This window comes from Haliotis rubra, unplaced genomic scaffold (assembly GCF_003918875.1).
Source record: "Haliotis rubra isolate DU_JTF1 unplaced genomic scaffold, ASM391887v1 Scf35, whole genome shotgun sequence".
In the NCBI taxonomy this organism is placed as follows: domain Eukaryota; kingdom Metazoa; phylum Mollusca; class Gastropoda; order Lepetellida; family Haliotidae; genus Haliotis; species Haliotis rubra.
The window spans coordinates 220,209-247,369 of record NW_025767024.1 but is presented as its reverse complement, the minus strand read 5'-3'; the positions used below and the strand labels follow the sequence as shown (position 1 = coordinate 247,369).

The following is a 27,161-nucleotide window of genomic DNA, read 5'->3' as shown; positions in this document are numbered from 1 at the left end:
GACAGCAGATACAACCCGACCTACACCATCAGGATAGCTGTCTCCAGTAAGTGTGCTGACGTCATAGCAGATGATGACTGTTTCTGGCCCGAAAACGTCAACTGTCGTGAGTGGGTGCCAAAGCAACAATGGTACGGTGATAACAGACAATAATGACCATGATGAACGTCATGAACATTTTACTTATGGCAATGACGCTCTCCCGTATTATCACTTGGGAACGTTAGGGGTGCCGCTACGTGTCTGGACGAAATCAACACCAAACTAGACTGCACAGATGTGATGTTTATCAGTGAACATTGGCTACACACGGATCAGCTATCCCTCCTTACAGATATACATACAGACTTCGATGTGTATGTTAAGTGTCAGACTGATCACTCTTCACTCAGAGGAGCAGGAGGAGTCGCTATGTTTGTACGGAAAAGCGATAGTTACTCCACCTCTAGTCTGCACATCCCGGAGAGTGATCATGTGATTGGTGTGCAGCTAACTACGGATAAGACTCCGATCCACATCATAGGTGCACGTCTTCCATCTACTAATGTCTTGGACAGTGTATACAGTGAAGAAATGAATACCCTCTTTGAGGCATATGACAGACATTCCTATAACGGTGAGACTGTCCTGGTCGGTGACTTTAACACAGATCTACGCGACTGTAAATACATGAAATCTAGATCGAGAATGCTCATTCGAGCCTTGCATGAACGGAACTTGATATCTGTCATTCCACTTGATGATCCTACATTATATACTTATACAAGCAAATGTAGGGATATCCAAACTATGATTGATTATGTTTTTGTCAACACAGAGCATAGATGTAATGTCATTGGTTACGCCATAGATAACCGTCAGCTTTACAGTATATCTGATCACTATCCCATACAGGTATACTTAGCTCCAGACACTCGTCATCGGTCCTATGGTAACGCTCGTGTTAACTGGAGGAAAGCCAGTGACGTTGACTTTATGTTATATAGATATGAGACTGAGAACTATTTCAGAAACGTCTCATTCAATGTACATGATTTCTCCTCCCCTAAAGCATACAACGATTATTATCTTGATTACATAGTCAAATCACTTCACGCTTCAGCTGAAATTTCCTCGATCCCCACAGCAAAAATTCCAATCGCATTTTAAAACCTTACTGGAAAAACGATAATCTAAAACATTACCATAATTCAATGCGAGCTGTACGTAAAGAATGGGTCTCACATGGAAAACCACGTAATAGTGACGATGTATATTATGTAAAATATAAACAAGCGAAGCGTATCTTTAGAAAACAACATCATCACTCCAAAAGCAAATTCAAAAATGATAAATTTCAAGATATATATGAAGCTGCTGAAGTTGACATACAAGAATATCTCAGAGTTACAAAGCGTTACAAGCGCAATAAAGATCATATACGAGTTTTATATTACAATGGTGACTCGTGCGACACACAGGAAGATATATGTAATCTGTTCGGTCAGTACTTTAACGACCTATCGCAACCATATCATGATGAATCATTTGATGCATCTTTTACTGAGCATGTAAATAATTTTGTTAGTGATATCTTGTCATCCCCAGAAGACCATCGTTATTTTCACAAAGATGTAAATCCACTATTACTGTGCCCCTTCAACAGTGATGAACTGTCTGTATCTATTAAACGTTTAAAATGTGGTAAATCTCCTGGACCAGATGGCATCTTTAATGAACATGTTAAACGTGCGGGAAGATCGCTATTTCCTCATATCCTTACGTTGTATAACGCTATTGTTTCACATGAATATGTTCCTCAGATGTTTAATATTGGTAGCATTTTACCAGTACATAAAGGTTATGGTAAAAGTAAGGATAATCCTCTAATTATAGAGGGATTAGCTTACTTCTGTCATTGGTAAATTATTTGAAAGGCTTCTGCTGTGTAGAATTGAAAAGTGGGCAAAAGAATACAAAGGCTTTCCACACCCTTTCAATTTGGATTTAAAAGGGAGCTGGTGCGAGAGATTGCTGCGCTTGTGTTACGTGAAAGTATCTCTTACTATACGGAAAGAGACTCTACAGTGTATTGTACGTTTATGTACAACGAAAAGGCTTTTGATAGAGTTTGGCTTAATGGATTGTTTTATAAACTACATCATTTTGGAATAACCGGAAAACTATGGCGTCTTCTCTATATTATGTGTTCATCCATGCAATCCTACGTTAAGTGTAATGGCCACTCATCCCACATCTTCCATGTAAGACAGGGTATTGGCCAGGGTCGTGTTTTATCAGCCTGGATGTTTACGCTTTATATTAATGATTTGTTGCATGAACTCAATCACTCAAACTATGGACTCTGTCTCCCTTGGGGTAATACACCAGGCATTCTTCTAGCTGATGACACCACACTGCTTAGCTGTACTACTAAAGGGACTCAGCATTTGCAACGGTGCTTTTCCAGACGTCTACATTGGCAGAAACAACATCCCTGTGAAAACAAGTGTTGTTTATGCCGGTGTGAACGTCTGTACATCAAGATCATCCTCTGCTCGCACTCTCCAGGTATGTGAAAAACTGCGACTCATTGTAAATGTTAATCATAATCATGGCTTGTACTTTGGTGGTCTTAATCCCTTACATGCTGTACGCATTTGGCAAAATGTAATTCTACCATGTGCTTTGTATGGTTGTAATGTTTGGTGTGAGTTATCTCCCAAAGAATATGATATGCTGGAATTAGTACAAAATATTTCTGCAAAAGGTTCGGAGGTCCATACAAACGATCCAGCTCAGTTATTGCCAGAAGCTGTTTGGGACTCATTTCTATGCAGCCATACATAGAGCAGCAAACCCTCATATTCCTCGGGAGATTAATACGTGCTGGTATCAGTTTTATTTTTAAGAAAATGTTTCGTTATAGATTTACACAGTTCATGTGCGATGACGCTCCTTCATTACGTCTAAAGTGTAAGACCTCACCCATCTTTCATATGCTGGCTTTGGTTAGAAAATATAGAATATATGACTTAAATATGTACCTGGAAACTTCTGTATTTCCCAGTAAACAACTATGGGCACATCAGGTTAAAACAGCTATTCATGAAGCAGACACCAAATGTATTATTTCAGAACTTTCTACAAGAGCAGCGCTAGCACGGTATAACCTTACTTATGAAAACTGTCCGAGCAGGTTGTGGTGTCTTGCCTTAGAAAAGCATATGTGCTTCTTTGATATTGCAGTTCTATTACACATCGGTACTTACGTAATTCAATCTCATGAATGTCTTTGTGGTACGTTTGCCTTTGACATTGTTAAACATGTATTTCTTTATTGTAAAGAAACGCAGTATGAAAGGGGTGCAGGCTAAAACGGAACCACAGCAAAACGGCACCTGGCAAAAACGGCACCATTTGGACATAACGGAACCTCGACTTGGCGAAAACGGCTACAAATCTTATGGCGAAAACGGCACAAACTAAAATCTTATGGGGAAAACTAGTTTGTTATAAGATAATCGGATTGCAGATAATAAATACATCTACTGTTATGTCGGAATTATCAAAATTTAAGAACAAGGATGTATTTTTATATTCAGGATACGATGTGAAAACTACTTTATACGGTAACGGCGCATTGAATAACTCAACTATTAGTGATATTCTGAACTCATTACAACAGTTCATTTCTAAAAGTAACCGCTTACAGTAATTATCAAATCTACGTATATATTCAATGTAAGGCAAATTTTATATATTTGATTTTCTGCCGCTGCTCATTTCGTTGCTAGGCATATCCAACACTATACCGAACATATTTATTATTCAATCATTTATCTGTTATTTTGTCACAGTATTTTCTTTTGTTGTCAAATTATTTCAATTATGTATCCAGCTATTGGAACAATGTAATGGAGTTGCGTCTATATAAGCCACTAGGCTTGTTCGCCTATCTAGGTTTCTTTGACAAAATAAAAATGTGCTTAAACCAAATATATCTACTGTGCCGACAGTGATTGGAAGTGGGCATCCCATAGCTGACAATCGGATTGCAGAATGTTTAGATAGTAAATACATCTACTGTGCCGACAGTGATTGGAAAGGGCATCCCAATTTAGCGTGAAAACATCGCACGCTTTGATGTTTTAAGTACATTTACTCAACTGAAATCGCCCAGTGTCAAACTCAGTGTCAAAATGAAATTGTATTAAAACGGACAAATGTACCCAAATGTACCCATTGTTTTTTTCCTTTTTGGGTATACATAACATAATAACTTTTCTGAATATACATAACATATATTATGCAAGCTTAATGATGTTTCATTTTTCATATTTTACCATTTTTATTAGACATTTCCTGAAATTGTGTCACTGCCGTTACGAAATTTGTAACATCATTTTGAAAAGGAAAAATCCAAAGATAATATTTATTTCATGTACATATATATTAAAATATCTAGTTTTACAATATAACATGGAGTTTTGAAATTGTATATTTATTGCTTATGAAAAAGACAAAAAATTCAAATGCCACATCTGTGACATCAGCCACTGGAGTTGTGACACATGAACATTGAGTAAAATTGGGTGGTGTAAAGTAAATATAAAAATATAGTTTCCCTACTTTTGTTACTGTAAAGTGTAGAAAAATATTGTGATAAGTTAGTTACCATAATTTTTTTGGTTTGATTTTGACTTAAGTTTGTCGGATACAAACATATGACATAAATATGCACAGATTTTGAGAATGACTCATATGTTGATATAATCTTGCTAATGTTATAATGAAATGAAATAAAACATGAGTCATCGTCTTACTTTGTTTTTTATATGGTGCCGTTTTAGCCCAGAAATCAGTAGCTGTTTTCGCCAATATGGTGCCGTTTTCGCCACACAAATTTGGTGCCGTTCTGCTGTGGTGCCGTTTTAGCTATAACCCGTATGAAAGATACCATACACATAATACCATCTGTGTATATCCATATAATACCATATTGATTTACTTGTTGTAATTTACCTGTAAACCTTCAAGTTGTATTTATCTTCATATGCTATGGAGGAAATAAAGTATATCTTTCTATCTCTACTGTGATAGCTGAACCAGACAGCGCTCAGGTAACGGTGATCTAAAGCTTGGGGTATTGATATAGCGGTATAACCCACTCATGCTGTCTGGTCCAGACTAGATTGTATCCTGTTGCCCGTCACATTCACCCACCTGGGTGCCGTTGTACAAAACGATTTCAGCGCTAAGCTAAACGTCACTCACTCACTCACTATGGGATTTCTGGTGGAGGAGGATGCAATGCAACCATTGTGTGGAGGGGCTTGATGGTGATGGCATCCATTGAGAGACTCACCAGGCAACTGAGTATGTGGTCTGCATCAAGCCTTCTGTACATTAAGGGTAATTTTCATGCTGTCTGGTACCTTCAATCACAGGCAAATTGGTAGGCAAAATAGGGTTGCGCAACAAGAAAATGACCAGTCTTCTCATATGCGCGTGAAGCGCGCGCATATGGGAAGACTGGTCATGTTTTCTCTTTTGCGCAACCCCTTTTGCGCTACAATTTGCCTGTGCTTCAACACTGAGCTGAAATGAATACCACAAAGACTACACCTGTCATGTTTGTGAGACCAAAATACTTATAGTTAAAATTCTGCAACAAAGTTTGTGATACATAAATTATTCTTGACACAATATGTTTTCAATTTGCTCCCATTTTTTAGTGTTTGACCACGGGGGACTAAAGTAGAAGAGACATATTATGACAGCTATATAAAAGTCTTAGGCTCTATATAATGTCTTTCTAACGCTGCTTCTAAACGTGTGCCCCTGTGTTGTTTGACAGCATGGAAGAACATGAATGGGGAGACACACGTCAAAAATCTTTATTTCTAAGATTTAGGTCAAGTGACTCATAAGTATTAACCTCAGTCTAAGTTCTGTAGAGGCGGTGGGGGTAGCCTAGTGGTTAAAGCGTTCGCTTGTCACGCCGAGGTCCGGGTTCGATTCCCCACATGGGTACAATGTGTAGCCCATTTCTGGTAACCCCGCCTTGATATTGTTGGAATATTGATAAAAGCGGCGTAAAAAACTAAACTCTCTAAGTCTGTAGATATTATTTGTAATGTCGCCCTTACCATTTCTCTATATCTCTCTCTCTCTCTCTCTCTCATCACTCACAAAACATTCCACAATGTTTAGATCACTGGAGCTCAGTGGTGCAGACTCTCTTAGTTACAGACCGCCGCCATATAGCTGGAATACTGTGAGACGACAAACAATACCAACAAAGTAGGGGAGGCTCAATCCTATTGTTAATTTCCTTCCTGCTTCCCAACTGTTACACAATGTAATAGATTGATGAAGGTAGAAGGCAATACCAGTAAACACCTGTTACGATCATATTTATACGCGAATGAATCCATGCTATTTTACACAACATTATATTAAATATCAATTTAGAGCATCGTGCAACATTAGTGTCTCACGCAGCCAAAATGGCCAATGATAATCTAGTACTGTATTGATGTCCTTGATCTCAGCTGGAGGTGGTGCTGCGGGCAAGCTGAGGTGGTGCTGTGGGTAGGTCGAGGTGGTGCTGCAGGTAAGTCGAAGTGGTGCTGCAGGTACGCCGAGGTGGTGCTGCAGGTAAGCTGAGGTGTTGCTGCGGGTAAGCCGAAGTGGTGCTGCAGGTAAGCCGAAGTGGTGCTGCAGGTAAGCCGAAGAGGTGCTGCAGGTAAGCCGAAGTGGTGCTGCAGGTTAGCCGAAGAGGTGCTGCAGGTAAGCCGAGGTGGTGCTGCAGGTAAGCTGAGGTGTTGCTGCGGGTAAGCCGAAGTGGTGCTGCAGGTAAGCTGAGGTGGTGCTGCAGGTAAGCCGAAGTGGTGCTGCAGGTAAGCCGAAGAGGTGCTGCAGGTAAGCCGAGGTGGTTTTGCAGGTAAGCCGAAGTGGTGCTGCGGGTAAGTCAAGGTGGTGCTGCAGGTAAGCTGAGGTGGTGCTACAGGTAAGTCGAGGAGGTGCTGCAGGTAAGCCGAGGTGGTGCTGCAGGTAATGGAGGTGCAGGTAAGAGGTGGTGCTACAGGTAGGCAGAGGTGGTGCTGCAGGTAAGCCGAAGTGGTGCTACAGGTAAGCCGATGTGGCGCCGCAGGTAGGTCGAGGTGGTGCTGCAGATAAGCCGAGGTGATAATTATAAACTGCAGGATAGCTGAGGTGGATGCTGCAGGTAGGTCAAGGCGGTGCTGCAATTAGGTCGAGGTGGTGCTGCAAATAAGCCGAGGTGTGCCAGGTTCCATACAGTTGGTTAGAGGCTTAGGGTCTAACAAGCTATACCAGGTTGAGTAATCCGTGAAGCCGTGTAGTGGTTAGAACGTCCACCCGAGAGGGAAACTTGCGGGTTCGATCATAGATTCAAATCGCTATTACTGGTTTGTATTACAAGGGGTAAGCGCAGTAGTTGAAACAGTTAAACAAATGCACATGCGGTACATGATGAGCGTTAACTTAGACCAAACCCTACTTGTTCTCGGTGTTTCATTTAATGTGCATACCCCCTTGTAATACAAACCAATAATAGCGATTTGAAACTATGATCGTTTGTTAAACAACTGTTATCCTAAGTTGAATAAAATTCCGATATTTAAATGTTCAATTGGCATGGTAAAATTATGAGGATTCCCAATCTTAATTTCACTTGATTTAAACATATTTTCATTCATGAAGATGAATTGGGATTGGATGAACCGGCATTACTGCTTATGTTAACACCGCTCCCATGCAACGTATAATACAACATGAAATGGAGGATTTGACGTCGATACTGACCATTGCATAAATATAATATTTTTAAATATATATAAATATATACAGATAACATGAAATACAACTATTCTCTAAGTAGTCATAAGTTAGAGTGTTACAGTTGTGTGTGTCTAACAAGCCATTGTAGAAATATAAATCAATCATGAGAAGGTTGTTGAATAAATTTAATTATTTTCCTAAGAAAATTTGAAGCGTTGTGTCTTGGTTATATAATCGTGGACGGATTCAACTATTTTCTGGTTTACACAGGGAGTAAGTTCTTTGTTTCACTTAAGAATGGTATCCAGGTTATAACCGGTAAAGTAAAAATACATATTAAGTCTTATCCGAGTATAGTTATGGCAAGTGAGGAAATAGTGTAGGGCGTTTTCACTCCGATGTCCACAAGAACAACATGGGCTGTCTATTAAATGTCTGTTATACTTATCGGAGTTTAGGTCGCTACATCCGAGCCTGAGGCGGCAGTGAACGATTTGGCAAAAACGAGTGCCATAATTAAGGTCAAAGTAAATCTTATTTTCAGTTTTTGTAATTAGGTTTTTAAATTCTGTGAGACTACATGACGCTTAAGAATTTGGTAGAGCATTCCATAAATTTATTGTGGCAGGTAAAAAGGATTTAGCATAAGAGGCAGTGCGACTGTAAATTCCTTGTATTTCAGAGTTATTCCTCAAGCTGTAGTTTGTAGTTCCGGAGACGGGGTTTGGGATCAGGTCACAAAGATATTTTGGCAATTGGTTGTTGTACAGCTTATAGAAAAAAAGTTAACTTCTGGCAATACCTTCTATCTTGCAAGGACTGAGATTTGGTTTCATTATAAAGTTTGTTATGACTTGTGCCACGAATGGCACCACATATAGTTCTCATGTTGCAGCAACTGATGGATCGTCTATGATAACATATAATGAGGTGTCATCCGCAAAGAGACGAATGTTACTGTCAACATCACATACAATATCATTGATGTATATCAGAAAAAGAAGTGGTCCAAGTACAGAGCCCTGAGGCACTCCAGCTTGTACAGTTTTCTTGTCAGATTTATAGCCGTTACTTGCGACCCGTTGTACTCTATTTTCTAAATAACTTTCAAACCATTTTAATAGTTCGCCTTGGATACCATAGGTTTTCAGTTTATAAATAATTCCTCTATGCCAGACCTTATCAAATGCTTTACTTATATCGCAGAAGACTGCTCTAACCTCTTTTCCTTCGTCAAGAGCTTTGGCTATAAAGTTGTACAAAAAGGTTAATTGATTTGTTGTGGAGTCTCCTGGCATGAATCCTGATTGTAAATTTGTCATTAAGTCGTTATCTCTTAAGAAATTGAATACATATTTAAATACACATTTCTCAAAGACTTTCGATAAACAAGATGTTAGTGAGACAGGGCTGTAGTTAGAACATTCATGTACGCTTTCTTTCTTGTGAATAGGTATTACCGATGCTTCTTTCCATGGACTGAGAAAAATTGACAGGCTAAGCGATAAATTGAATAATTTCGTAAGTATGGATGTTAGACTATTTGCGGTATATCTAAGTACTTTATTTTCTATCCCACCCGGACCGGTCGCTTTTGATGTGCCCAGTGACATTATACAATTATAGACTCTTTTAGAGGTCGATATCGGTTTTTATTGACCTGAGTAAAACAATATTGATATATAAAACCGATATTGACTCTCTAAAAGAGTCTATAATTGTTTTATTATATAGACAAAGAGAAACAGGTTTTAACATAAAGTTTTAATGCACACACTGTGTTATCTCCGGGATACAGCTCATCATTATGTAACACATCTTCACAATCAAAATAATTCACTTAATGTACCAGAAACATCAAAGACAACTTTAAACAAGTGTTTGCCACTGATATGGCAATGTCCCCGCCGCTAAAGAAAGGAATATCTATATTTACTATTTTTTATTTTTTTGGACACACACACGATGCCTGAAATGACTGGTGTCTGCATAATCACCCAATGTAGGCTGTCAACATAATTGAAAACACTGCGTGCAATGTTTTATAAGATATGCATTTAAATAAGTTTGAAATGTGGTCAAAGTGTTGTGGTGACCTTGAAAATATGGTCAAGGTCACGCAAATCGACTGGTGTCTGCGTAATCCCCAATGTAGGCTGACACCAAATTTGAAGACATTGGGTACAACAGTTCATGAGATATCGCGTGAACAAGAGTTGGAAAAGTGGTCAAAGTGTCGTGGTGACCTTGAAAATAAGGTCAAGGTCACGCAAATCGACTGGTGTCTGCGTAATCCCCCAATGTAGGCTGACACCAAATTTGAAGACATTGGGTACAACAGTTCATGAGATATCGCGTGAACAAGAGTTGGAAAAGTGGTCAAAGTGTCGTGGTGACCTTGAAAATAAGGTCAAGGTCACGCAAATCGACTGGTGTCTACGTAATCCCGCAATGTAGGCTGACACCAAATTCGAAGACATTGGGTAGAACAGTTCATGAGATATCACGTTAGCAAGAATCGGGACGTACGTAGGTACGTACGGACGGACGCTGCTGAATACATAGTCCCCCGTTCCGCGCTGCGGCTGGGGACAATAACAAATCTTAAAGAGACGATATCAGTCTGAATATATAGATGATTGTTCATCTAGCTACTTTATTACTGCTTAGAGTTGAAGTTATAATTGATGGTCACATTACAGTTTTAATAACTGGTCCTGGCATCTGAATCATCAGTCTATTTGTCATGCTGTGATTAAGTACATGCATATTGTTATCAGACACAGAAACAGATGACTCAGGTACAGGGAGAGTTTTGAGGATTTCATCAAACTCTCAGTCAGTCAAAATATTTGTTAGGTCATGATCACCAAGGATAGGCAAAGAGTTCTCCTTCTCCCTAGTAGGTTGAGCACAGGTCATATCACTGATGGCAGTGGACATCATCTTCTTGGTCTTGTCATCAGTGAAACCAGTGTTTAGAGGAAGTAACTTTATTTCTTGCTGATCTGAAGTTAGCCCACTTCGTTGGATGGTTACATTTCTTTGCAATATTATGTAGACGATTACTTTTCCGAATCAAAGAATCAAATTAATTTCACTTTATTCTGGTTTATCCCTCAGCCATACTGCAGATATTCCAGCTTCACCTGATCTTCCAGCTACATCACAGCAGCCTGTGCACACAATCCAGTCAGGAAACTACATGGAATTGTGAAACCCTCCCTATTGGAGGCAAACGTCCTGGAATCAAGACTAGATGTTTTGCTGGTAGACAAAGACATAAACCCAGATGAATAGATCTTGCCTCTTGGCTCTCACACATCACTTGGATCTGTGACAGGTTCCAGGTTGTTATTATAGAGAACACGGAGTGGGCAGTCTCCTACACTGGCAATGTCCACTATAAGGTTACATCAGACCAATCAGGTGAACATCTGGCTGACTCATGTGTTCTGTAAACGCTCTAAGACTGTCTTTGCTATAGATCTGTAAGTCTCTGCCTGTAAAAGAACAAGTAGGTCTTGTAAAACATTTTGCAAAATTCCAGTTACTTACCATTCAGGTAGACTTGGGTTTTACCCTTTTAACAATATTGATGAGAATACTTATAACGTGCCTTTCCTGGCTTCATATCCTGCTCAGAGCATGCGATCTAATTATTATTAACCTGGATAATCTAAGCTGCCTATGAGGCTCTAGAAGGTTGACTTTATTCCACCAGGTACCCATTTTCTGTTGAGGCAATTTTGAACAAACTCACTTGCCTAAGGTGAGACCACATGTATCACATGTGCTTCGTTGTGGGGCAGGACTGAAGTCCTAGAAACCCTCAGGAGTCAAGCTGCCACACACTTAACTCCAACTGTTTTGTGACCTGAGCTCTATACACAGGACTTCCACATTTAGGAATAACAATATTCCAGCAATATGATGGCAGGGGACACGAAGTCTGGCCTTCACACATTGTGTCCATGTGGGGAATTGAACCCAGTCTTCGGCATGACGGGTGGATGCTTTAACCACTAGGCTATGCTACAGCCACCATTTAGACAAGGCTCTACTGTGCTTTTGTGCATTATTCACTAATTGTCCATACAGTGCACCCTGGTTATAATGTCCCTGGTAATAAAGCCACCCTGGATATTATGCCATGTTTTGGCCAGAATGGATTTCCTGAATTTATAATACCCTGGCTATAATGCCATTTGCCAGTGGTTTTTGGAGCAAAAGTAATTTTTCCTGGTTATAATGCCAATTACACTGGCTGCATGTAGAATAGATACCTTAATTGGTTAAGTTACATGACTCAAATTATTTGACCAAACTCATTAATGCTTTGAGTAGTCTTGTAATCCCAGATAGGATAACACATGTGACAATACACTTCCTGCAACCTACAACAACAAGTCACCTGCAGCCCCTAGACACTGGGATTATCCAGTCACCTGCAACCCTAGACGCTGGGATTATCCAGTCACCTGCAACCCCTAGACGCTGGGATTATCCAGTCACCTGCAGCCCCTAGACACTGGGATTATCCAGTTACCTGCAGCCCCTAGACACTGGGATTATCCAGTCACCTGCAGCCCCTAGACACTGGGATTATCCAGTCACCTGCAACCCCTAGACGCTGGGATTATCCAGTCATTCAAGGCTCATTACAGGAGACATCAGCTCAATCACCTTGTTGATTACACAGGGCATCCAACTGTCCTACCTGGTTATAATGCTACCCTGGATATAATGCCATATTTTCAACCAGTGATACAGTCTAGGAGATGGATGTTACCTGAGGACTGTCTGGTTCAGCTATCACAATAGTGAGTGAGTGAGTGAGTGTCAGTGTTATACTGGTATATCAATACCCCAAGCTTTAGATCACCCAGCCAGTGATACAGTGTAGGAGATGGATGTTACCTGAGGACTGTCTGGTTCAGCTATCACAATAGGTTGGCCAGTGTCGGACAGCTCACGGATGCGTCTGTGCAGTGGTATGTCACCTGTGGAGGGCAAGTCACTTTACATTAGGGTCACAGAATTTATATGTTGACATTGGTACTTGTATATCACAACCCACACAGTGCATTTCTTTCTTTCAAAACTGACAAAAGAGTATGACAAGCCTGTTTAGACTATTATCTGATATGTCACTATTGAGTGTGTGAGGTTTTACGCTGTTTATAGCAACATTCCAGCAACACCAGAAATGGGCTTCACGCATTGCACGAATGTGGAGAATCGAACCTGGGTTTTCGACTTGACGAACACTTGAACCGCTAGGCTACCCAACGGCCCACATCGATCAGTATTCAGCCATTTAAACCTTTTCTGCACTGACAACAGTTTGTATTCTTACACATAGATATCTTACAGGTGAGCTGAACTTGTGCTTACCAAGACATTCAAAGTAATCATGCTTAAATATCACCCCAATGCCAAGCGTCATGCCCATAACAAATGCCACCTTGTGTCTTGGTATGATCATCAAACCATCAAATCAACGAGTTAGACACAATTCATGGTACTGTCGGTCATACTGTCCACACAATCCCCCATTTCATTGTCTAGTATCAGAACCCTGGCAGTAGAGTAACCATGACAACAGCAAGCGTATGAGTATGGTTGTACGCAGTTTTTAGCAATATTCCAGCAATATCACAGCTGAGACACCAGAAAGGGGCTTCACACATTGCACCTATGTGTGGAATCGAACCCGGGTCTTCGGTGTGTTGAGCGAATGCTTTAACCACTAAGCTATCCCACTGTCCCGACCATGAAAACAGATCCCCTAATCTGATTTTGCTAGACTCTGTTTGTCAGGCTACTTGCCTATAATGTCCAAGTTCATTTCCCTAGCAATTCCTTCTGCACCATCTTTCCCAAAAATATGTTCTTGGTGTCCGCACTTTGGACACACGAAGACACTCATGTTCTGGATCAGTCCCAGCACCGGGACGTTCACTTTCCGGAACATCTCTGCTCCACGACGTGCATCCTGCAGCGCAATGTCCTGTGGGGTCGTCACAACCACAGCACCTGTTGAACAGAAACCCAAATGAGAAAGGTCTCTGTAAACAGCACTACAGTAAACCATTGTTGTAACAAATTCCATGGGACCACAATATTAGTTCATTCCAACCCTAGTTCTGCCTTTCGACTGAAGTGAGTGAGTGAGTTTAGTCTTACGTTGCACTCAGCAATATTCCAGCTATAAGGCGGAGGTCTGTAAATAATCAAATCTGAACCAGACAATCCAGTGATCAACAGCATGAGCATCGATCTGAGCAATTGGGATATGATGACATGTGTCAACCAAGTCAGTGAGCCAGACCACCAGATCCCATTACTCCCATCTTACCCAAACAGGGGTTACTGAAGATCAACTCTAACCCGGATCTTCACGGTTATTTCGACTAAAGCATATAACAACTGTTCAAGACACACACATGTAACAGTTAGCCAGATCTGTCAATTCACTATAAGCGTGTTGTTTAGCAGAGGACAGTGGAATATGACATTATTAGATGATAAGAGAAATGTTTTCAGAGTGTGGCAAGACTTAAGCCCTTTGAGGTCTTTGGCATGATTTGTTGTGCAGCTTCAAAGCTTGAGCTCCCGTGATCTAAACTTGTACCTGAGACTGGGATGTTTTGTGATATGGACAACTGGACGTCGCCAGTCCCAGGTGGCATGTCTATGACCAGGTAATCCAGTGGGGTCCATGACACCTGTAAGATTAATCATCATGATAATAATGGTAAGGGGCGACATTGAAAATTACAAAGTAATATCTACAGAACTACAGACGTGTGCCGATACACTGTCCTCCACTCATGTTCTAAACCAAGCTGTCAAACACTTAATTGTAATAATGAGAGCAAATTGCGCATATTGTATCAAGAATAATTTGTTTCTCACAAACTTTGTTGCAGAATTTTAACTATTAGTATTTTGTTCTCACAAACATACCACTCATCTTCTTTGTGGTATTGAGCTTAATGTTGAAGGCATCAGACAACATGAAAATGACAATGTACAGAGAAGGCTTGATGCAGACGGCATGTTCCAATTTCGCCTACATCCCATTTCGCCTACAGTCTTAAAACAACAATTCATGGTCTGGTGACTGTTATTTCATGCATGAGTAATAAGTTTACCCCTTCAGATATAAATGGAATCTCCCCTAGTTTTCCTTTATTTGATTAATAGCACATGTAGACAACATGGCTTTTTGCATTAAAATAAAAAAATTGTTCTTCTTTCATGTTTTTTATTCACAGCAAATCATAGTACAATATAATACAATAATCAAAATAACATACTCACTTGCCTGGTGAGTCTCTCAATGGCTGCCATCACCATCAAGCCCCTCCACACAATGGCTGCATTCTCCTCCACCAGAAATCCCATGGACATACTGCAGCACACACAATGACAATCAGGAGCACTTGCTGTGTCATGGGAGTCTCCATAGTCATGGTGTTCCATTTATACTACTCACACTTTGCTAAGGATCACCACAACTTTACTTAAACGTATATTAATAATTTGAAATTGTATCCATTTAAAACTGGATAAATGGGTGAGTGTGTGGGTGGGTGTGTGTGGGTGGGAGAGAGACACCTGACTACCCTCTTCAACGTTAATTTTGTTTTTCTTTCTTTATTTTATTTATCTACTTTTGTCAACTGTTTTGACAAACATGACCTCAGATATGTCTTTGAAGGAGCAGCCATTTGTTTCAGTCACTATGTCACTGAGGAAGAAATACTTGTGTCATGGGGAAAAGAGTCATTGTGCAATTATGATTATTTTTCTCAGTTCATCTATTATTCGTTATATTCAGTGAAACATAAACAAAACACATTATTTGACATGTTTTGACGATGTTGATAGTGTTTACCAAGAAAAGGACCAGAGACCACAAATCAAATGCTAGATGGGAGTGTTATCCTGTCTGGAGTGGGTATATTTGATCTTTATCATGCTTTGATAAGTAACAGAGAAATTCAAGAGTAAAGCATTCTTTTTATAAAACCAAATTCATGAATATTCGATTCTAATAATAGTCACTAGTGAATTGAATTTATAAAGGGATATGGCTTGTTTTACAGCCCTACAGTCCACACAATTAGGTATAATGATACACAATCTGCCAGCTCACCCATTGTGACCACCTGATCCCCACTCTTGTTTTTTACACCTGTCATACAGTACCAGGGACCCACTCAGACCACCTGATCCCCACTGTTGTTGGTTTTTACACCTGTCATAGAGTACAGGGGACCCACTCAACCCACCTGACCCCACTGTTGGTTTTTACACCTGTCATAGAGTACCGGGGACCCACTCAACCCACCTGACCCCCACTGTTGTTGGTTTTTACACCTGTCATAGAGTACCGGGATCCCTTAGACCAGATCCCTCAGACCACTGTTGGTTTTACACATAGAGTACGGGGACCCACTGTTGTTGGTTTTACACCTGTCACAGAGTACCGAGGATCCACTCAGACCACCTGACCCCCCACTGTTGTTGGTTTTACACCTGATCATAGAGATTACCGAGACCCCAGACCACCTGACCCCACCTGTTGTTGGTTTTACACCTGTCACAGAGTACCTGGGACCCACTCAGATCCACCTGTCAACCGAGGATCCACCTGACCCACCTGATCCCCACTGTTGGTTTTACACCTGTCATAGAGTACCGAGGATCCACTCAACCCACCTGACCCCACTGTTGTTGGTTTTTACACCTGTCATAGAGTACCGAGGGATCCACTCAGACCACCTGACCCCACTGTTGTTGGTTTTTACACCTGTCATAGAGTACCAGGGACCCACTCAGACCACCTGACCCCACTGTTGTTGGTTTTTACACCTGTCATAGAGTACCCTGGGGACCCACTCAGACCACCTGACCCCACTGTTGTTGGTTTTTACACCTGTCATAGAGTACCGAGGATCCACTCAACCCACCTGATCCCCACTGTTCGGTTTTACACCTGTTGGTTTTACACCATAGAGTACCACCTGTGACCACCTGGGGACCCACTCAGACCACCTGACCACCCACTGTTGGTTGTTGGTTTTACACCAGTCACTGTTGGTTTTACACCTGTCATAGAGTACCAGGGACCCACTCAGACCACCTGACCCCACTGTTGGTTTTTACACCTGTCATAGAGTACCTGGGACCCACTCAGACCACCTGACCCCACTGTTGGTTTTTACACCGGTCATAGAGTACCGGGGACCCACTCAAGACCACCTGACCACCTGACCCCACTGTTGGTTTTTACACCTGTCATTGAGTACCGGGGACCCACTCAAGACCACCTGACCCCACTGTTGGTTTTTACACCTGTCATAGAGTACCGGGGACCCACTCAGCCCTGGATTCCACACACTACTCTTGTGATTTTCATATTAATTTCTTTACCTGCTTCACAGACATAATGCCCATGTGATGAAAATATCAAATATATAAACAAACTATTTCATACAGTGTTTGTAAAAACACCATAATAATTATGTGTTATTAATACATTACCATTTTATTCCATAATTCACTAGTGGCCTCATCAGATTATCTGTAAAATGAAATAAGAGTCAATTAGTAATGAGGACACTCAGTCAGCCACAACAACACACATTTGGGCTCCGATCATTTGTAGAGAAGTCATAACAAAACTTGACTTGCTTTGGTTTGGTTTTGATGTTGTTTTACGCCCCACTCAGCAATATTCCAGCTATATGGCAGCAGCCAGTAAATAATTGAGTCTGTACCAGACAATCCAGTGATCAACATCATGAGCATTGATCTATGCAATTGGGAGACATGTATCAACCACCCGATTCCTGTTAGTAGCCTCTTACGATGAGTGTGGGTTGCTGAAGACCAATTCAAACCCAGATCTTCACAGGTCCTTGACTTCTAATGAAAATGTTATTGGATATCACTAATAAACACAAACTGACAAGGACTAATGTCTGTGGTATTAAACTATGTTACTACCTGTCGTAAGTTCTGGCTCTCCGTGCAGGTTCATCAGTTTGGGTATTGATGGGCCATAAACATCAGCATCCAGCAGCCCAATGTCCTTCATCTGTAACACATGTGAGTCTCAAACAACTATGTATAACTGACACATACTAGAGGTGTCATTAAGAATTTAGAGATACAATGATATCATGATAAAGACACAATCTCTGTGCATGACTGTTGTATTTTTTAGCTTAAGTTACATAATATCTGTCTCAACTTCTCATCATAATGTCGTAGATCCCAGAAAATCACCACTACCACAGAAAATCATAAAACACTTTCCCAGGGGTCCAGATAATTTTTCATCAGAGTACGTGCTCTTCATTTTCTCAATATAGGAGTACTGGAAAACCTTAAGTGTACATTTAGAGTACTGAATGGAATTTAATGGAGTATCAGTAATCTTGCATTTCGTTTCATATATGCACCACAACATTGCTGCTCTTGTGTAAACAGGTCAATAAACAAAAAAAACAATACTTTTTCAGATAAATACGTCTGCAAATGATTCTAAGACCGTACACCATTGTTGTGGTGCGTATCTGCTACGTTTTCTAAATTATTTCCTACCGTATTGTGCATACTTTTTATCCGTACATACGCCGATACGGCCCTTATCTGGTGCCCTGCTTTCCAAACACCCTTTTTAAACAACTCTGTAATTTACGAATAATATTTTAAACTTTACACACAATATTTAAATATTTACACACAATATTTAAATATTTATACATAATATTTAAATATTTACACATATATGCTCATCTGAGACGAAAATGAGTGAGTGAGTTAGTTTAGTTTTATGCTGCTTTTATCAATATTCAAGCAATATCATGGCAGGGTACACCAGAAATGGGCTTCACACATTGTACCTATGTGGGGAATTGAACCCAGGTCTTTGGCATGTCGAGAGAACCCTTTAACCACTAGATTCCCTCACTATCCCAAGAGGAAAATGAAAATAGCTTACCGGTTCATTGGCTGCTAGGCCCAAAGCAAGATTCACTGCAAAAGATGTGAAACACAGATCATGTTACGACGAGACTCAGATACTATCACCCTTATTGCTAGCCAGTATTATTGCTACTTACTGAGTGTCACCATTATCATTCTCAAATTGTCTATATGGTTCACTTCCAAGTGTCAGACGTGCCATTTGTCAGACAGCCCAATTATCAGACAGACCAGTCAAGTGTGACCAGTTAACTATATAAGTGTATAATTAATGTTCCTGAAAACACCTCCAAGGTGAGGTGAAGTGAAAGGTGGTTTAATGTCGCACTTGAGAATATTTGCTCGTATGACGACGTTCATGCGTGTGTATGTGTGGCTGCTTGTACTAGCCCAGACGTTAAGCTGGTTTTATAGCGCTAGCTCACTGAGATACCATGCCACAGTTAAGCATGAATACCCCACTCAGACACATTATACTGACTCCGAGCCGACCAATCCTTGTTGTACCCATTGTTGTACCCTTGTTGCCGAACACCAGGCAGGAACCAACAAGTACCATATTTTAACGTCTTTTGGTATGACGTGGCCAGGGATGGAACGTGCGACTTTCCGCTCTAACCACTACACCACGGAGATGGTCAGTTATCCAAGGTAACCCCATCAGTTATTGTATGGGGTTTCCCTGTAGTGTCACAGCTGCAGCTACATTGGGTGTGCTGGCCTTGACCTCACAGCTGTGCATGTCACAGCACATATTAGGTCAGTGATGAAACTCAGCGCTGGGACGGGTCCAGATTTCCTACCCGGGTACCTGATCCCCTATTACCCGACTCGACACTGGTACCAGTTAAGCACTAATTGCAAGTTATTCCCCTTCAATAAAATCAGTCATGACCAAGATTAAGAGTGGCATCTGGAAATATTTTGAATCCGTCGCATCAGGCACAAAGACAAAATGCATTTTGTGCTCGTGTAGCTATGTCACAAAGGAGGGGGTATGTCATCGATATGCGGAAACATCTGAACAACAATCATCCCCTATAACAAACAAGGAGCTACAAACAACTGACGCTCCAACAACCTACAGGAAAAATACAATTGAAGGTACAAGTGTATAACATTAAACTTACAAGTAAACAATGCTTAGTTGTCAACAGTTGATATGTTGTGAGTTTTCAGTGCAAGTTTTCAAACATAAGACAACAATCTTGTCAATACAATAACAACAAACACATTCAATCAATTCTTCATTTATCATGTTTAGTCACATAAAAAGCGGGTCCGGGTAATGTGATTTGTACCCAGGTCCAACTCTTTACCCATCAGACCCGGGTATCCGAGTTACCCATCCCAGCCCTAATCTTGCTGTTTCATAGTGAAGAGTTTGATATTTCATGCTTGAGTGACAATGACATATTTTCAAATCAGAATGGTAAAGTCAATGTATCTGTATCATATGTTGTAACCATGTTTACAATAAAGACATAGAGCTAAAGGTAAATGAAGTTTCTCTCAGAAAATTGGGCAAATACATGAAAACAGAACTTTGAACATGCTGTGCACAAATTCATAAACTAAACTCAGGGAATCAGATACTGAAAACCCTTCCCCCTCTGGACATTCTACCAAACTTGATGCCATTTATTTCAAACCTTCCTAGCTTTTGGAGCTGACATAGCTGCCGGTCGAAGACATGCCATAAAGCCAGATCACAACTAAATGTTGGTCTTTTCTGGCTTACCATAGTTACCATAGTTACCTATCAAAGTAATCGTCCCTATTCTATTTCTAAATATGCTTTGGTTCATTTGTAAATTAACTAGTGTTGTGGTTTTTTTACCTTCATCATTATATTATAACAGTTGGGAAGCAGGAAGGAAATTAAGAATTGCATTGGAAGTGTTTGTTGTTTAATGCCACAGTATTCCAGCTATATGATGGTGGTCTCTAACTAATCGAGTCTGGACCAGACAATTCAGTGATCAACAGCATGAGCATCAATCTAAGCAATTGGACTCACCTGCTGTTGTTGATTTTCCAACTCCTCCTTTTCCTGATGCAACAACGATGACATGTTTTACCCCATCAATCTGACGTTTCCGTGGCAACCCTCGAGCCATGTGTTCTCTTCTCAGTTCCTCTTGTGACTTTTTACTTGAAGAAGGAGGAATGCCCTGAAAATAATGTGATCTTTATGATGGCATGGTAATGATAATGTGAGTATGCATGGAAAGACTAGTGAAGATGATTACTTGTACATAAGACATGAAGAGAATAGACATTATATAGTTTTAGGGACCTTTTATGATGATAGAAAGGTGGGAAGATGGACCTTAAAACCTGTTAAACTAAGGCCAAACCCCGGTCCCTCCACACTAACTAAGCAGCACCCTAGTTTATGTAGAAACAGCATAATATTTAGTCACATTTAACATCCACATATCAATATAATCATGTTGAAGTTTAGAAATTTGAGTTAGCTGCATAAATATATCTCGTACAGAAACAGATGAACCTGATGTGAATCTAAAGTAAATGTGAATTTCATCTGTATGATTATTACGACATACAGGATCCGACAACCTCTCATCGGCTTAATTCCCATCGTTAAAGGTGTCAGCCCGATCTGTCGACAAATGAAAAATAGGATGTTCCTAACCGTCGACAAAACAAAAAACCCAGAGTGTCGACATCGCGTGGTCAACATACCGTGACGGTGTTAATTAATGAAAGAGAATGTTTGCTTAGTGGTTTGCAAGTGGCTATGGTGGCTACAGCTATGCTCATATCATGAGTAAATGAATTAAGTTGATTAAAGAGAATGTCTTTTTAACAATTTGCAAGAGAATTAAGGTTGCAAAAACAGACTATTATTTTACGGTATGCGAGTGGAAGGATTACCATTTTGGAGTTTAACATGCAACAACATCCGGAAAGAAACAGAGTGCTTACAAATTATGTTGTGATATTGGGAGTAGAAGGATTATCGAAATGCTGTTGTAAACATTTAGCATTTGGGTATATATAATAGATCATGAATATTTTGTTACCACTGTCAAAATGGCAAATGCTGTGGTGCGGGTTACATTGATGGACAACATTCATAGAGGTCAGAATCTTTACCACAATGGATTCAAGTACAGAGTCAACAGATGCAGAGGTCAGAAAACGTACTGGAGATGTACAGATGCAACCTGTCCATCATATCTGGTTACAGAAAACAACCTGCTGAATATGGTCGGTCAAGGTCCCAACCATCCTGCTATTCTGTTTCTTACTGAAGTCGATGCATTCAAGTCAAAGCTCCATCATCGTGCAAAGACTGACAACACTACGCCTATCCCCCAGATCTACCATGAAGAAGTCAGCAACTTGAGAAAGACTCCAGCAGCTGCTCCGGACGCCCTTCTCCAACACATTCCTGCCTTTGACTCCATGAGAACCAGCAAAGACACAAGACCGTCCCTAAGCTTCCACAGACCCTTGCAGACATCAATCTAGAGAATGAGTCAGCTACTGAAGTGAAAATTCAGCAGATCCAAGGACAGCAGAGAGATCCCGTCCGTAGACGTCGCTACCGAATCATCATCGACGCTAGGATTCGATCCTTGAAGGCTCACCTTCTTGCCGACAGACTTACTGATTTGAATTACACAGACCATGTGTCAGAATTGCTTCATCTTGGCTGAACATTCAGATTACTTTAGTGCACATATAAAGGAGTTTTGGCAAGAAGAAATAACTGGACTCATCTTTTATATATTTATTACTTATACACCTGCAGAAATCACTTATTTATATAAAACACACACACAAATATATTGTGTGAGCTTTATGAAATATATATACAAATATGTTATATTGTGTGACATATGATACATGCATGATACATGCATGTTGTTATATTGACTGAATAAATATATTGTCTACTATATATATCACACTCTGTTTTAATTGGTTTGTTAATTTCGAGAACACTGGGAGTGAAGTCACTCATGTAGAACATCACCTCCCTTTTCCCGGACTGTCGACAAGTAATTTGGACGGATTATTTCTTGTTGTCGACAGTCCGGGCATAAACCATCACGAGGTACACATGCAGTCTCGATGTTTATTCTCAGTACGGAAGAGATTCGGACTTCTCACAGTTTTTTAATGCCTTTCTTAAAGTCAGGACGATTTTGTACTGTGAAACTTACCAATGGATTGTCATGAGATGAGAATAGTCTTATCCACGTGCCACTGACATTTCTTTTCGCCAGACATCTCCAAGTCTTGAGGAACATCGTTCTGTCACACAAACACGTGTTGTTTGTTGTGGAGCTCTTCAAGCGTGGAGACGCTAAAAGAACGAACTAGAAGACGAAATTGAAAGAAAACGGAACACGTTAATTATAGCGACACATTGTATACTAACCCATATACCACATATACTTGAATAGTATCCAGGTACAGAAAATATACTGAAATATTAATTACGTATATATTCTATTCAAATGACACAGAAATGACACCGGCATGTGGGCTCTGTACTGTACAACTTCATAGGAAACAGATGAAGCACTAGTAAAATCCTGTGTATTAAGATTGTAATGCGTCGAGCTGCTTTGCTTGAACAGCGTGAAGTCAGGGGTGTAGGAACAGGGGGTGGGGGTGGGTGGTGGTGGTTTCAAGACGAAACCATATCTACCTTACCATAACTACAATTTTTATTTTTTTATTTTCAATACTTTTCATAAATTAGCTCCCCCTGAAAACCGTTCCTACGCCCCTGGAAGTTGTGTTGTCTACAGTATGGAAGTTGTTTTTACCTTAACATTTCATTACATACAGAGGTGCACAGTTCGTTTTCACCTGTTTTCGCGAGAGTTTCAATGGTCATTTACTTAACCATCATGACAAACTGAGGATGCCTAACCCTGTTTTACACATGGGCTTCTCACATTGTACCCATGTGGGGAATCGAACCAGGGTCTTCGGCATGACGAGCGAACGCTCTAACCAGTAGGCCACCCTATCAATAATTTTCAGAATATGATCTTGTTGGACATAAGCTTCTGTTAAGCATGATGCCAACAGGCAACTGTTTGATTCGATATTGTAATGTAGACGCAAATCAAACAACTTCGTTAGTCCACGGGAGCTAATCCACACTGCACAATAATCAAGGGCATAACAATATATGTGTGTGAAGCCCATTCCCGGTGTCCCCCGTCGTGATATTGCTGGAATATTGCTAAAAGCGGCGTAAAACCATACTCGCTCACTCATTAAAATATGTAGTGTCGTGTTCATATTTTTATGTCACGATTCATAGTAATTGGTGACACGTATATAATGAACACATTCAAAACAATTATGTATATCTGATGACAAAATCAAACTTCTGTTTAAGTCTTTTAATCCGACACACTGACGCCAAGGTTGACTATTCAGGTTGTAGGCGACAAACCACTAAAGAGAGTGAATGAGTGAGTGAGTTAAACTTTATCCCGCACTCAGCAATGCTCCAGCTATATGGCGGCGGTCTGTAAATAATTGAGCCTGGATCAGACAATCCAGTGATCAACAGCATGAGCATCGATCTACGCAATTGGGAGACGATGACATGCGTCAACCAAATCAGCGAGCCTTACCACCCGATCCCGTTAGCCGCCCCTTACGTCAAGCATGGGTTACTGAAGATCAATTCTTCAATACAGATAAATCGCCCAAGCTGTGCTCTTTAAAAACAGACCCCTTGAGTAGGACTAGAATGATAGGTCACAGCTTGTGTAGTGAGTGAGTGAGATTAGTGTTACGCTGCTTTTAGCAATATTCCAGTGATATCGGCGGGGGACACAGGAAATGGGCTTCACGGATTGAATCAAACCCGGGTGGTTGTCGTGGCGAGCGAACGCTTCAACCACTAGCAGGGTACCCCACTGCTTGTGTAGGACTCGGCATGTTAATTGTATCTTCAGGTGGAAGATGCCAATCATTTCTTCTTAAAATGTCCAAAGTGTGTCAGGTGCCGGATTGATTTGATACAAGGCATGGGAATGGATCAAGTTTAGAATTATGTATATAAGCAGATATAACAGTAGACAGAAGAGAAAAATTGCACACAAAGAGGAAAAGAGTCAAGGATCTAGCTATTTTAGAGGACAGTCATGTTAATAGACGACCGGAGTGAGGATAATGAATAAAAAACAGAAAGAATTGTTAGATAAACTGGAAGATTTATACAGAAAGAGAAGAGAAGGTGTGTTTATTAGATCTAGAGTAAGATAGGCAGAGAAAAAAGAGAAGAAAACACGTCATTTTTACAACCTAGAAAGAAATAGGCCAAAAAAAGGTTTATACCATCGTTAAACAGAAATGATGGCTCTTTATTAAAAGAGGAAAAGGAATACATGTACTTAACGAGATGTTTGTGTATAGTGAAAATATGATTAGAACTACCATAACAGCAACTCGTAAAGATATAAGTAATTTCTTCGATTAAGAACTCCCAACTTTTGACTTTATCTTAACAGCAAATAATCGATAGCCTTGTAATCAGTGTATTTCTATTGGTTATGTTGAACGGAGCTATGTGTGAAAACGACCGTGGTTCCCTGACCTACGTGATTTGTAGGTCGATATATACCAATCGTGGTCTTTTATTTATAATGAAGAGTGAGAAAAAATATAAAAATAAAAATAAAATGAAATAAAATGGTTGATTAGTCAGTCTTGATAATTAGCCACCAATGTATGTTTTAAGTGTATTGTGAATGGCAATTTGAAATGGATGTGTGGTGTTGTTTTATACGGGTAAAGCAATCTAGTGACATATGGCTTTATAAAATTAATAGGTAAGGATCATCGAATTTTGTGGTTTTTGTTTATTGTTTTGCGCCGCACTCAGCAATATTCCAACTTCGTGGCAGCGGTCTGTAAATATTCGAGTCAGGACCAGACAATCCAGTGATCAACATCACATTTCAATGTTCACCCTATATTCAGCATATATGTATTCTTTATACTCGTATTTTGTTTCATTATTGGCCAATGACCTACATTATTGAATTAGAATGTCAGTCTGTCTGACTGAAAATATGTTGTTCTACCTTAAGTGAAAAGGTAGTTTTCGTTAGAGCTTGAACGGAGTTTGCGAAAAACCAGTGTGTGTACATATTCGGTTATATTCGACTAGATTTTCCAAAATCAGTATTTTTGCCGTCGTTGCGGTAATGACATTTCGATTTAAAGTTGAAACGTCACAATAAAAGTTATGGAAAATTCTTGTCCAAACTTCTCTGCTGATACAATATACCAGTCATACAAACCTAAGTAGTTTACATGAAGACATATAAAGAATACAAATAAAAACCTGAAATTGCCCTTTTCTATATAGAATGACCCATTAGCATGTATCATTGTATCTCATAACAGATTCTATACATAGGAATTAAGATAATACAATCTACAATAAAAGCAGAGAATGCAAGATTAAAGAACAAAATAAGCATAGAAAGATTATGTTATCATATGTTCTTCAACGAGAATAACAAAGTCACCCATCATATGTTAACTAAACAAACAAAGGACAAGTCACTAATTTGTGATCAATGGGTGACGCTTATTTGAAAAAACGGTATTGATTCCCTTACTTCTTTCGCGGCTATTCGCGACACCGAGGTTTGTACTTGAAATGTGGCTTTAGCGGCAATTGGTATTTTTCAAATGTGGCTTTCCCGAGCGGACACCTTATATTCAACACGAAGATGCTTTTGACGTCACTTATTCATGCATAGATCGAAAACGATTCATATATGTAACAGTGTGTAAATAAAAGTGTTTCATTTTAATGTGTTAAACTTCATTATTTTAAAACTTAGGTATAAAACTTTATCATTACCATACTGGCCTGTGTTAACACTAACACTTGCACTGTTTAACTAACTCACTGGTAAGCTAGCTTGGGGTCTATTGTTAAGGTTAAGTGATCTGTGTCAGGTTCAATCTCTGCATTGGCCTGTTGTCAAGGTTCCTATTGTTTCAAAGATTTCACCTTCTCGTCATATTTAAAGCTTTCTACTGCCTTTCATTTGTGGCAGTATACATTTTCTCCTTGAGACCACAATACCTGCACAGCACCAGCACATTATGGGGTAAGTTAAGTTAGATCTTTTAGTAATACATGTATAGTAGGGCTATTAGGATTTAGTGTATTAGATTACATGTTTTGAGGAATAGTGTTTTATCATATTTAGTGTATGTAAGGTGTTTGTCTATAAATATATGCATGCTTAGTATTTTAGACAAATAAATGATGTATTGTGTACCAGTACACTAGTATACTGGCGTGAGTTTATTTGAACAGTAGGGTATTTTATACT

At 39.9% G+C, this 27,161-nt stretch overlaps 1 protein-coding gene and 1 long non-coding RNA gene across 3 annotated transcripts; both read right to left on the bottom strand.

Moving 5' to 3' along the window:
• Window positions 1-11,125: 11,125 nt before the first annotated feature.
• On the bottom strand, window positions 11,126-23,177 carry LOC124285024 (iron-sulfur protein NUBPL-like). Of its 2 annotated transcripts, none has more exons than XM_046721167.1 (10): window positions 22,995-23,172; window positions 20,816-20,969; window positions 18,812-18,846; window positions 17,812-17,902; window positions 17,347-17,386; window positions 15,118-15,208; window positions 14,426-14,519; window positions 13,621-13,827; window positions 12,709-12,791; window positions 11,126-11,291 (listed from the first exon to the last, which is right to left on the bottom strand). In XM_046721167.1, the coding sequence occupies exons 1-10, from the start codon at window positions 23,079-23,081 to the stop codon at window positions 11,235-11,237; spliced, it is 939 nt and encodes a 312-aa protein (XP_046577123.1). In that variant the 5' UTR covers window positions 23,082-23,172; the 3' UTR covers window positions 11,126-11,234. The 2 variants fall into 2 exon arrangements, 1 of the variants encoding a protein (XP_046577123.1); XR_006900704.1 differs by having other exon boundaries at window positions 11,268-11,291; window positions 15,114-15,208; window positions 22,995-23,177.
• Window positions 15,378-17,335, bottom strand: LOC124285025. The gene is made up of 3 exons (XR_006900705.1): window positions 17,065-17,335; window positions 16,488-16,772; window positions 15,378-16,179 (listed from the first exon to the last, which is right to left on the bottom strand). It is a non-coding gene; the product is annotated as an uncharacterized LOC124285025 (long non-coding RNA).
• Window positions 23,178-27,161: the final 3,984 nt, after the last annotated feature.

Bases quoted from the DNA above. Each gene is read 5' to 3' on its own strand.
- LOC124285024 (XM_046721167.1), bottom strand. From the start codon at position 23,081: ATGTTCCTCAAGACTTGGAGATGTCTGGCGAAAAGAAATGTCAGTGGC. The intron at 18,847-20,815 runs GTGAGTCCAATT...CATCTTTTGCAG, and splicing joins TGGAAAATCAACAACAGCAG to TGAATCTTGCTTTGGGCCTA. The intron at 11,292-12,708 runs GTAACATCCATC...GTTCTTTTACAG, and splicing joins CTGAACCAGACAGTCCTCAG to GCAGAGACTTACAGATCTAT.